Raw genomic sequence first — 13,022 nt, forward strand, 5'->3', positions numbered from 1 at the left:
TGCGGTGGTTTTCATCGCCATGGGTGTAGTTTTTACAAATTAGGTTTTTTGATTTAGGATGAATTTAGGTTAAGAGACAGAGATTTGAATAAGAGAAGTATCAAGGGGAGATGGATCACATAATTGAAGAATAGCTTTAACAGCGTCATTGATTGTGAAGGTAACGGGGAAAGATCAGACGTTTGGAGAAAATGAAGTGGAAGAGTCTCGGGGGGGGGGGGGGCGGGGTGGAGAGACTATCGACTCCGGAAGACGCAGATTTGGCATCGATGGGCCTAATGATATTCTGAAAAAAGCCCAAAATAAATCCCAATAGAGCCCATACGAAAGTGTGAAAATAGTCCATATGAAGCCATCATGACTTGTCAAAAAAGAGTGCTCTGATTGGATGATTTTCCTAGGTGATGTGGACAGCTTCAAATCTCTCCCTCGGTCCCTTTTATATATTGGGATTGGTAAGATTATAAAGATTTGGTTTTGATGCCCACCGTTAGTCGTTTGGTCAGCTTGGTTATTGTGGAGAGCTGGGCAACATGGTTTTATAACTTGATGCTACGATTTATATTTTGAACTTTTTAGTTTTAGTAGGGCGAATATTCACAATTTGGAACGAGCATGAAGAAATTCTCTATACTTCTTTATCTTCACAAAGTCTAAAATTTCGGATAACCAAAAATATTGCAGGCCAAATGAATCATAAAATTAGATGTTCTGTGGCGAATACAAAATTTTAGGATTATGCTATGTGCCAAACACTTTATGCCAAGTGGCTCAAATCTATAACTAACGCTGGCATTTACATTTATTAATATTTTGAAGTGATAGAAAAGTATATAACTTGTGATTGGTATAAAGAGGTATGGTATAAATATGCTACGACGAAGTACCTTTTTATATTGTGGACTGCAATGAAAAAAAGGTTTGCAACAGGAGATCGCATGAGGCATTGTAGTGGGTCTGTGGACAGCTCTTGTGTCTTATGTAATGAACCATTGGAAACAATGGAGCATCTGTTCTTTGAATGTGTATACACTGCTCAGATTTGGAAGAAGTTGATGGAAGGAGTGTTGCAAAATGAGTACACTAACCAATGGAGGAGATTAATGAGAATAATGAGGGTTCTGCAGACAAGTAAATTAAGTGAAGTCTTTCATTATCAAATACGTCTTTCAGCTCACAGTTCATACAGTATGGAGAAGGGCCTTCCCCTGCTGATCTATTGACAAAACTGATTGATAAAGGCATGAGAAATAAGCTCACACTCATTCAGAGAAGAGAAGATAAAGACTTTGGAGGTGGAATGACTTATTGGTTTGGTACAAGAGTCTAGAAAATCTATATCTTTTAGTTTTGATTTTGAGTTGGAGTTTTTTAATTTGAGATGAGATAGGAAGAAAGTTATTTTCTACAGAGTATCACTCGATGTAACAAAGTTTTTTTCTTTTGAATTAAATTTAACATTCAATTCAAAAAAAAAGAGTTATTCATTACCGTTCGTTAGCCTTTATCTGACTAGCATAATTCTTATATACAAATGAAAATATTTGTTTGTTGTTTCAAACATTATATATAAACGATTCACCATACAACCAAAATGTGAACGTACGGCTTCAAAACTCCACCAAAGGCTCGGACATATCGGCGAGAAAACTAGGTAAGATAGCAAAGCAAGAGAAAACTAAGGTGAGGAGGAAGAGAACCTCTGGTATACACTGAAACAAGCCGGAAAACTAGGGAAATTCTCTTAAATTGATATTTTTTAAGTTTATGTCACAAAAATATACCTCAAAAAAAACAAAATGACCAAAATAGATTTTTTATTTTTGAAATTTTAATATTTTTTTTAGTTTTTAAAATTTGAAATCATACCTCCAAAACCACACCCCTTAACTCTAATCCATAAACCCTAAATAATAAATCATAAATCCTAAATCCTAAATCCTAAATTCTAAATTATAAACCCAAAAATACACCCCTTAATAAAATATTTTGGTCATATATTTAAGATCTATATTTGTGATAAAAACTTTTTTATATCTATCTTAGAAAATTTTTCGGAAAACTATTGAGTTGTTTTTCTATCGGGTTTTGGAACAACAAAAAGATTACTTGATTTTAATTATAAATAAAACGGTCATTAAAAATTTCGATAAATATGGTCATGATAAAAATAATAAACAAAAACTTTAGTGGATGTTTAATAGATCGTGAAAGCTGTTGACCTCCCCTTTTTTTAGTTATTACTACTATTTTTTTTTTTTTAAACGAGACATCGTTTTCGAATACAAGATAATAGAAACGAGATTACTACACTACTACATTAGTATACTATCATAGTTACTACTATATTATATGCATCATATAAGTTTCCCTATTACAACTGATTTTCCCAAACGAAACAAAAATGTCGATGTCTCTGAAGAAATGGACATTAATTAGTTTGTGAGAAAAGTAACTCCATTGCTTAAATTGTCATATGATTCGTCAACGTTAGATTACAGCATCTCCAACCCAACATCAAATCCTCAAATTTTGAGGTTTTGAACGGTGACACCTCAAATTTGAGGTTTTACTATTCAAAACCTCAAAACTACTATTTATTTTCTTTTTAGTCTTTACAACTATTTACTTTCATAAATATATCTACTAACTTTATTTAGAATATTTTAAATACACCAAAACAAAATAAAATAGAATAAATATTACATAACATTAAAATAAAATTCACAAAAATAAAAAATTACATTAATTAAATCTCACACAAAATAAAATTCACACAAAGAGAAAAATATATTAAATAAAGCTCACACAAAATAAAAATGCATTAAACAAATTTAACATAAATTATAGCAAATTACATAATATAATTTTCTAAAATTTGTGTGTATGTGTGTTGTTTTACTATATATGTCATTTGTATTATTTTTATTATATAATATTGTAATATTGTGCGTTGTATAATATTTAAAAGTATGTTTTATATGTATTTGTAAAGTTTTATTCTTATTTAGTAACTTTTGTTAATGTCAAATACTATAATGCAAAACAATAAATTTTTAAAGATTTTTTAAAAAATTTATGGTTGGAGTAACTACTACTCAAATCTTTATTTTGAGGTTTTGCTTTCTTTAGAACGAGGTCTTGGGTTGGAGATGCTCTTAGTAGAAACTTACACTGCATCTGAGACACGTGGCGTTACTGTGGGACCAATTCAGACAAAGAGAAGAGTCACCACCACCTCATTCAGCTGGGCCGGCTTGTAGGTCCCACCTCATAATCTCGGTCCCATGGCTCCCACTTGTAACGAGACTCTCTCTCTCTCTCTCTCTATCTCTCACCAAGTCTTGTGCATCTATATAAGCCACCTCTTGGTCACCGCATTCCTCCCACACTATCTCTCTCGTCTCTTCGAACACTGCAAAACAACCAAATCAATTATTCGAATAATTCTCGTTCCTTCTCCTCTGTTTTATATTTTTTTTTATAAAATGGTGAGCCAAAACGTCGTCGTACCAGACGCCACGACGGGAATCATAACCGTCTCCACCGTCTCTAACTCCTCCGTATTTACTCCTTCCGCTCAAAAACCACCGACTGCTCCCGGTCATATCTCAATTTCCAAGAAGAAACTACTCAAAAGCCTCGAGATCAGTGGCGACCAAAGTCAGAGACTCAACTCTTGGGTTGACTCCATGAGAGCTTCTTCTCCTACTCATCTCAAATCACTCCCTTCCCTTTCCTCACAAGAAGAGCTCAATTCTTGGATGGTAAGCTCCATGATCAATCACACGCTTTTTTCAGACAAACTCTGTTTTCTTTTTTCTTTTTTTCCTTAGATGGTGCTAAAGTTTTATTGCTTTCTTGTGTTTAATCTCTACCAGAAACGACATCCATCGGCACTTGACATGTTTGAACGGATCACTGAAGCTTCAAGAGGAAAAGAAATCGTTATGTTTCTTGATTATGACGGTACTCTTTCTCCTATCGTCGCTGATCCAGACAGAGCTTTCATATCCAGCAAGGTTCTTATAATTAACCCACTTAAATTCTCCATATTTTCCAAGCTTATTATTTCTTCCATTATTAAATATTCTATTCTGTATGTTTCACAGATGAGAAGAACTGTGAAAAAGCTGGCAAAGTGTTTTCCAACTTCTATAGTTACTGGTAGATGCATAGACAAGGTACATTTTTGTAAAATTTAAAAATATATTATTCATTTATTACTGAACAAATATAAGTTTAACTTCTAAATGAAATACTTTTGCAGGTTTATAGCTTTGTGAAGCTAGCAGAACTGTATTATGCTGGAAGCCATGGAATGGATATTAAAGGGCCAACAAAAGGTTTCTCTAGATACAATAAGGTTATAATCCTATTTAAGATTATATATTAAGCTCAAATAATTACAGAATTATAATCCAAAATTTATTTAGTTGTAAACAAGTTTTACTTTTGTTATTAGGATAAACCATCAGTTCTTTATCAACCAGCCGGAGATTTTCTTCCCATGATTGATGAGGTAAAATACAATTTTGTTTCATTCTTTTTTGGTTTATTCTCTATTTGTATAAAATATGTATGTGACTGAGTAGTAAATTTAAAATAAATTTGTAGGCTTTTAAACAATTAGTGGAGAAAACCAAATCAACACCTGGAGCCAAAGTGGAGAACAACAAGTTCTGCCTTTCTGTGCACTTCCGCTGTGTGGACGAGAAGGTAAAAAATAATATTAGTACAAACGTTTCAGATATGTGTTAAATTTTTTAAAGCTAATTACTCCTGTACTTAATACCAATTTTCTTTGAAAATATATTCAGAAATGGAGCGAACTGGCTTTAAAAGTTCGGTCGGTGGTAAAGAACTATCCGACACTGAAACTGTCCCAAGGTCGGAAGGTACGAAGTGGCATGTTCTTTTTTGAACATAGAGTGGCATGTTCTTATTGGTGAATTTAAGTAAGTTAGAGTTTTTGCATTAAAAACAATCTAACTTATTTATTTTGGACTTTGATCAGGTTTTTGAAATCCGACCTATGGTTAAATGGGACAAAGGCAAGGCCCTTGAGTTTTTGTTAGAGTCACTTGGTGAGATATTTTTCCATTTCTTGTATTTTTATTTTGCAAAAATCTTTTTTTCATCAACAATAATATGGCTCTTAAGTGGTTTTACCAGAATTAAAATATAAACAATTCTAAATTTAATACTTTGGCTGTTGCAGGATTTGATAACTCTAGCGATGTATTTCCTATTTACATTGGTGATGATCGAACCGATGAAGATGCTTTCAAGGTATACAAATTCAATTTACGTGCGATGTATACAATTAGTTTCAAAATTCTAATTGTGTTTGTTTCCGTTTTAATTTGTGTCTTTTAAATTAGCTGCTTCAAGAGAGAGGACAAGGCTTAGGTCTTCTTGTCACCAAGTTTCCCAAAGACACCAATGCTTCGTATTCTTTGCAAGACCCACTTGAGGCAAGTACACATACAAATATACAAACATGTTAAAAGTCTACATTCATCCATTTTTCGTATGTATCTATACCCCGTATATACCTATGGTTACTCAAATATAATGATATACTTCTGCTAAATATTCAGGTGATGGATTTCCTGCGACGGTTGGTGGAGTGGAAACAAGTTCAGCAATGAACACGAAGGGACCAATGGAGTTTTTTAGTATAAATAATCATTGCCCATAAATGCATATATATATATATATATGTACGTATAGATGATATTGTGCCTATCATAGAACAGAACATTGTACAAGATATATAAAGGCAAATTTCATAATGTGCCTCTATATATATATATATATATATATAGGTTGATCTTGTTCACCACGATCTTGCTTGAAAGGCATTTTTTACCTTTTACATATTGTATGGGAAGAGGTATACCTTATGTTAAATTCTAAAGAATATGTGTATCGTTTTGTGATGTAATCATATTTTCTCTCCTATATGGCTATTTCGTCGAGAAATCTTGCAAAATGTAAATTTTCAATGTAAATTTTCTCCTGGAAAAGCTATTGTAAAAGGCATCAAAGTTTCTTTGCAAATGTTTGGAATCAATTTTAAAATTCTGCATTTAAGTACTGAACAATACATTTAGTAAACCGGTATAAAAATTCAAAGATAACGTTCACTGGTGAAATCCTAAAGTAACACTCTTTTTCTCTTATAAAATTTGTTTAGATTACAAAGGCAAAGTTTCGCTTCACAAAACATATAGATATTAATATTGTAGCTTTTATAGTTTTAACTCTTAGTTACAAAAAAAAAAACTCTTTAGATACAAACAAACATATAAGTAAACAATTCGATCAGAAAAAGTAAAACTAAAAAAGAAGTTAATGCGAGATTACTAGGATGTAGATTGTCGACTAGTGGGAATTAGACACACATCCATAGTAGGTCCGTTACTTTCTCCGCGCCATGAGAACATACATAGTACTTGTGCTGATAATGACTGAGAAATGACAAATTCTTCAACTTCCAAGTCTTCTTTTTCTGTTGCGAATTAAAGTACATATTAACCACAAAAATTTAAAAGGTGCTACAATTTCTTCGTTTTGTTTGCTTGCACGGCATGATAAAACAATACATACGTTAAGTAAGGTGCGTGTTCCTCTTTATGTCCATATCATTTGCTTCTCAGGCTCTCAACATGCGCATATGTATGTGTAACTGCATGTAATAAAGAGCTCGAGTAGATTCTTTACACGTGTCTACACTGCAAATGTCGGCGGTCTGCTCTTCGAGATCTTTGATCTGTCCAACCTCAAGCATTAATGTTAATATTAAACTTTCAAAAAGGAACATGAACAAAGACCATATGTATATGATTTGAATGTGCACATGGGCCGGGGATGCATGTGAAGAAGAATGCCGTGACAATGGGAAGCCATATTCAATGTACATGTGTCACTGTTCTGTTCGTCTCTCAGATTCACAATTATCAAGGAATAACTAACTGATTCAATATGTTTTACTGGGCGAAAGATTCCCTTGTAAACCGGGAACTATAAATATAATGGTTATACTTATTTCCTTGTGATTTTAACCATGATTGTTATCGTGAGTGCTTTAAACACCAAAACTACTCGTAACTACATACTATGGCTGAAAATAAAGAACAAGGAACAATCAGGTTTAACAAAACATAAAACAGGAACAAACCCAAGCAAATAATTATGAAATTGGGTAAATGTTTTTATTATTATAACGTGCATGATAAAACAATTGTCTGAAGTAATGGACTCATTTCGGAGTTCAAAGATATTGGGCTTTTCCAACAAAATTCGGCCCATTAAAAATCTGACCATTAACCCGGGTTTTTAGACCGCCATTAACCCTACCTCTTAAGTGGGTTCTTAAGTGGGTCCCATGATTTTGATAAAAACCAGTTCCTCCTCCTCTTCTGCAAGAGGCGACTTTGATTGGGTTCTTGTACTGTTCGCGGCCCCACTGACACGTGGCGGCCCGCGATTGGTTCGTTTTTAATTTTTTTTTAAATCAGACAAAAAAAATAAGAACCCTTTAGCGTTAATCATGCCCTTAGAGCTTTTAACTAAGAAAAGTTAAGAACTGTCTCTTAAATAAGAGATATAAGAGCCGAGCCGAAAAAAGTAAAAAAAAAATGTCAAATAGAACCCAAATTAAAAACCCGGGTTAATCATCCTCTTAGTAGGTTTCACTGGTCCTTTGCATGAAGAAGTTCCATTACAAAGCTCTGCAAATATAATCTTTAAAAAAAAATTGTAAACGAGTGAATTTCGAAAGATCAAATAGATCCAGAGAGTTTATCTATAGCGGGGCTGTTCGTTTCTCCATCCGGATGATCCATCTGGATGGAGATGAGAGCCGTGTTCGTTTAGTCAATAAAAGTACAAACCATTCGGATGGATCATCCGGATGAGTTTTAGAAATCTAGGTTTAATTTCAAAACTCAGCTGGCTGGACTTAAAGAAAGCATCTGGCTGGAGATGGAGTTGTAAAATCATAAAATACCGATTTTACCCCTCACAAGCTTCTGAAATTACAAATCTAAAATCCCTAAATCTTCACTCTCGTATCCTCTCTGCCGTCAACGTATCCTCTCGCATCTCTATCTCAAACTTCTGAAATCGCCATGAAAGGAGCTTGAGCTCTCTCTCTCTCTCTCCGCCTCTCTCTCCGCATCTCTCTCTCCGCGTCTCTCTCCGTCTCTCTCTCTCTCTCTCTCCGCCTCTCTCTCTCGCGTCTCTCTCTCCGCAACTCTCTCTCTCTCAGGTATCTCTCGCAGTCTCTCTCTCTCTCACTCTCTTTCGCTTATGCTTCTCTGCATACTCCCTCCTCTGCTCATCGCTTGAGCTGGATCGTAATCCATGTTTTGCTTGTGTGTTCATAGAGAGGTCTCTGAGTTGAAACATTGATGGGTTTGCTAGATTTTGAGAATGTGTTTATAAAATTTGATCTGCTTATTCATAGAGATATATCTGATTTGTCAATTTCGAGTTGAAACATTGATGGGTTTGATTGGTTATGAGAATGTGTTTATGAAATTTGATCTGTTTGTTCTCTGATTTGCCAGTCTCTGAGTTAAAATATTGATGGGTTTGCTTGGTTATGAGAATGTGTTTATGCAATTTTATTTGTTTGTTCATAGAGAGATCTCTGATTTGTCAGTCTCTTAACTTGCAAATGTGATGTGAAGTTTGGACCAGCTTTGATTTGATTTTGAGTCTTTTTTGATAAATAGGAAGATTACACTAAACTACAGCTTTGTTTGATTCCACAAGGCTTAAGCTAATCTGTTTTCTTGTTATATCGATCAAATAAAGAGAACACGAGATCAAATTTTCTGCTTAGATCCTCGTGTTTTTTGAATGTGTTGTTTGTTGTTGTTGTTTCGCACACAAATTAGATGCATCTAGTGAACTAGTAGTATCAATAGTTGTGAACTTGCTACCAAAGTAGTCGCTTGTGTTTTCTTGTTCTTATTAATACATATCCTCTTCTAGAGTTTTCCTTTTTGTTTCTATGGTCGAGCTTGATGTTAAATCTCAGTCTCTTAACTTGCAAATGAATTCGAACTGTTTGGAGCAGAGACTACGTTTGGGAAGAATCGAACGAGCCAGCCATATTCAGATACAACTTCTGCTGCAATGACCTCTGTCTCTGGTACTGATGTAAGTACATCTTTAACTTAATGCTTTCTTAGTTTAGTTTAGTTCTCATTTTAGATATTTGTATATTCAAAGACTCTTGCATGGAGTGATGAACAAACCCGATTCTATCTCCAACTGAGAATTGAGGAGAAGCTGAAAGGAAATGCTAGACAACAAATTATCAATGAAACTAGGAGACAGTCTATCATTGATAAATTCTATGAAGCTTATGGGGAAAGGCATCCTTGGAAGAAGTTTGGGATCAAACACACTACTTGCAAGAAGCAGTATGATCATTTCAAGCGGCTGATCCACAAGAGAACGGGTCTTGGTTATGATTCATCTGGGTTCATAGATATGTCGGATGACTGGTGGAATGAGTTGTGTAAGGTAATAATCATCTACTATGTTCTGTCTGGTTATGATTCATTGTATTGGTTTTTTTGTGTCTGTATACAATTGTCTGAGTGTCAATTGTATTGGTTTTTCAGGAATGGCCAGCAGCGAGAAAGCTTAAAGAGAAGCCAGTAGCAAATATTGACTTGATGGAAAAGGTGTTTGGAACGGTTCACATAAGTGGAGCTGAAGGATGGACTGCTCAACAAGGTGAAGACCATTTGGATCAGCAAAGCGTAGACCATATGGATCAGGATCATGATGATGGCGAGGCTGAAGACACATATGCGACAAATATGCAAATTCCTCCTACTCAGGATGCTCCAGCTGAATCAAGAACTGTTGGCCCTTCATCTTCTAGTAGATCAAAAGGCAACAGAAAAAGATCAAGGGCTGCGCAAGTAGGACATGCTGTAGCAGATGTTCTTTCTGACAAGAACAAGATGATAGGGTGCCACCATGAGTTCAGTTGCAACCAGCTTAGAGCTATGGAAGCCTTACACTCGCTGTCTGCTACCAGGCATTGGTCTCCTTTGTACAAAGCAGCTATCAACCATCTCCAGCAGGATCCTACCAATCGTCAGACCTTCTTGTTCTTTAAAGATGATGAGAACAAGGTCCTCTACTTGGAGTTTGCTACTGGGGAAAGTAGAGATGCTTGAAGACTGTTATGTTTGTGCTTTTTTTTGTGTTTTGTATGAACTCTAGTGTCGCTGGTCTTAAGATATTATGTTTTTGAGACTTTTTTATTATATGAGAATAAGCTTTTGGTTATGAGAATTATCTTGTTATATGAGAATTATCTTGATTTTAATATTCCAGGTTTGGTGAAGTAGAGGATACAGTTTGGACAGGAAGGACAAAGTCGAGATGGACAGTAAGGTAAAGCTTCTTACGCTTCCTTTTAGATGTCTGATCCGGTGTTTAGGTTAATACATTAAAGATGATTGCTTGTGTTCCACGTCTGTGTCTGATACACAACAAGATTTGCTATGCTCTGTTTCGTGATCTTTTGATGTTGGCTTTGATTAATGTGGTTCAGATTAAGTAGAAACATGTAGAGACTAGCTAGTAGCTTCCTTTGTTGAACGTGTTGATTGCTTTCTACGAAATAAACGCTACTCTAAATTATCAACGAAACATGTAGAGACTAGAGAGGACGGTTATCTTGTTGCTTCTGATGATTGAGATAACCTTGCTGCTTTAATTTACCATTCAGAAGTAAAATTAGTTGTTAAACGACTGGTTTCTGAATCTATCTGCTTAAATTATTGTTTCGTTGTTTGTTATTGTAAATTCAGATGGGTATTGAAAAGAAGTGGAAGGCGCTATTTTATGACAGCCTTTCATTGTATTCTCTTGTAATTTTCCAGGACATATTAAGACTTCTCATTGATGATGATGAGCTGGATTTGTTATTTGATGAGAATCAACACATGTATACACTTATAGATGAAATGTTTGGAGTGCCAAAAGCTGATAAACAACTGATCAGGGCAAACCGAGGTGAAGGTTGGCGACGTGTACAGTTTCGACTTTGAGGTACAATGCTATGAAATTCTACGCATGAACCAGACAACATTTAGGAGTTTATGCAAGATACTATCAGAAAAATATGGGTTAGTGGAGACTTTAAACATTTACAATGAGGAGAGTGTTGCAATGTTCGTAGAGATGGTTGGACAAGACTTAACTGTACGGGCTCTAGCAGAGCGTTATCAACATTCAACTGACACCGTCAATAGGAAGATTGATGAGGTACTGAGCTCTATCTTGAAACTTGCAGCAGATATTGTGAAGCCGGCAAGGAATGAGTTTGAAACTGCTAGTCCTTTTCTAGTTGATAATCCAGTGTATTGGCCTTACTTTAGAAACTGCATAGGTGCTTTAGATGGCACTCATATTCATGTTCTTCCACCATCTGGAAATGTTGAGGCATTTAGAGGTAGAAAAGCTGAAGCAACCATGAATGTGTTAGCCATCTGCAATTTCAGCATGCGATTCATATACGCTTATGTTGGAGTTTCTGGGAGAGCACATGACACTAAGGTGCTAACATACTGCGCTACTGAAGAAGCTTCTTTTCCTCTCCCACCAGCTGGAAATTACTATTTGGTCGATTCAGGTTACCCAACCAGATATGGCTACTTAGGTCCTCATCGCAGAACTAGATACCATATAGATCAGTTTAGTAGAGGAGGTCCACCGTCAAACAGTAGGGAGTTGTTTAACCGCAAACATTCTGGCTTGAGAGCGATCATTGAGAGGACTTTTGGTGTGTGGAAAGCTAAATGGAGGATTCTAGACAGAAAACACCCCAAGTATGAGCTGAAGAAATGTGTTACGATTGTGACAGCAACAATGGCTCTCCATAACTACAGTCGAGATTCACATCATGAAGATTCCGAGTTTTCACATTGGGAGGCAATGGAATCATATGAACAATATGATGAGCATGTTCAATACATACCAGCAGGTGATAGAGTTATGGAGCGTACGCGTGACTCTATTACTCTAGAGATGGCAAGAGGAACTAGACTTCCACATTAGCATCAAACATGAATGGTTCTTTGTGCTTCTCTAATCGGTTTATAATGTCATGTTTGCTGTGTGATTTGAATTGAGCTGCTGCTTCTTTCTCAGTTTGATATTGATTTGAATTGAGTTGTAGGCGTTTTTTGTATCAGCATTCAACTTTACTATCGAACTGTACCAAACTCTTGCATTTAAGATTTCAGTTTTTAGTCGCCTCTTATGATCATCTGTACATTTTGTTTTTGATTCTAACTGCCTTCTAAGATATGTTTCGTTAACCATTATGCTTGGAGTAATGAGTATGGTATTGTAAGACTTTAGTGTCAATGCTTCATTATGCTGTTTTGTTTTAATTATGAGTCTGTGCAGATGTGATGTTTCTGATGTTTTGTTTTGTCTGGTGATGCTTGTGTCTGTATACAATTGTACTGGTTTTGTTGATGCTTCATCTGTTGAGTGGTTGCTGGTTTTGTCTTGTTTTGTTTGATCTTAGTCCTCTTGAGTTAATGGTCGATCTTCAGTTAAGTTCCTTGCTAGTTTGATATTACTGATCATTTTTGGTTGCTATGAACAGCTTACAAAGGATGATTATGTGGGACTGAGACAAGAAGCTTGTTAAGGTATGTACTCTCAAGTCATTGCAAAGGAATCTATTAGTGATGAACTTGCTTGTAATTATGTGGGACTGAGACAGGAAGCTCTTAGTGATAAACTTGCTTGTCTGAAGATGGTTCCTTCTTTCTAATTCGTTGTTTGGTTTGGCTTATGTAGTTGCTGGTACCGTTTGTGTTCAAGGGATTTTGTGGTTGCTAGTATCTTTGGTCAGTGTGATATATCTTGTATCTTTTGTGTTGTAATGATAGTACTGATGCTTATTGACTGATGATAAGTTTATACATCACATTATTGATTGACTGACCAGAACCTCTTTATAT

The 13,022-nt window shown here is 35.4% G+C and overlaps 2 protein-coding genes across 2 annotated transcripts; both read left to right on the forward strand.

Annotated features, from left to right (window-relative positions):
• The first annotated feature begins 3,375 nt into the window (after positions 1–3,375).
• LOC106347999 (probable trehalose-phosphate phosphatase J) lies at positions 3,376–5,950 on the forward strand. Its single transcript, XM_013787639.3, has 11 exons — positions 3,376–3,767; positions 3,882–4,022; positions 4,113–4,184; positions 4,271–4,366; positions 4,466–4,522; positions 4,618–4,719; positions 4,821–4,898; positions 5,018–5,087; positions 5,222–5,292; positions 5,385–5,477; positions 5,604–5,950. The coding sequence occupies exons 1-11, from the start codon at positions 3,489–3,491 to the stop codon at positions 5,652–5,654; spliced, it is 1,110 nt and encodes a 369-aa protein (XP_013643093.2). The 5' UTR covers positions 3,376–3,488; the 3' UTR covers positions 5,655–5,950.
• A 5,276-nt stretch (positions 5,951–11,226) lies between these two features.
• Positions 11,227–12,102, forward strand: LOC111203066 (protein ANTAGONIST OF LIKE HETEROCHROMATIN PROTEIN 1-like). Its single transcript, XM_022696463.1, has one exon. The coding sequence runs from the start codon at positions 11,227–11,229 to the stop codon at positions 12,100–12,102; it is 876 nt and encodes a 291-aa protein (XP_022552184.1).
• Positions 12,103–13,022: the final 920 nt, after the last annotated feature.

The sequence above is a fragment of the Brassica napus genome, chromosome C3 (genome assembly GCF_020379485.1).
Source record: "Brassica napus cultivar Da-Ae chromosome C3, Da-Ae, whole genome shotgun sequence".
Lineage (NCBI taxonomy): Eukaryota > Viridiplantae > Streptophyta > Magnoliopsida > Brassicales > Brassicaceae > Brassica > Brassica napus.

Bases quoted from the DNA above. Each gene is read 5' to 3' on its own strand.
- LOC106347999 (XM_013787639.3), top strand. From the start codon at position 3,489: ATGGTGAGCCAAAACGTCGTCGTACCAGACGCCACGACGGGAATCATA. The intron at 4,023-4,112 runs GTTCTTATAATT...TATGTTTCACAG, and splicing joins GAGCTTTCATATCCAGCAAG to ATGAGAAGAACTGTGAAAAA. The intron at 5,478-5,603 runs GCAAGTACACAT...CTAAATATTCAG, and splicing joins CTTTGCAAGACCCACTTGAG to GTGATGGATTTCCTGCGACG.
- LOC111203066 (XM_022696463.1), top strand. From the start codon at position 11,227: ATGGTTGGACAAGACTTAACTGTACGGGCTCTAGCAGAGCGTTATCAA.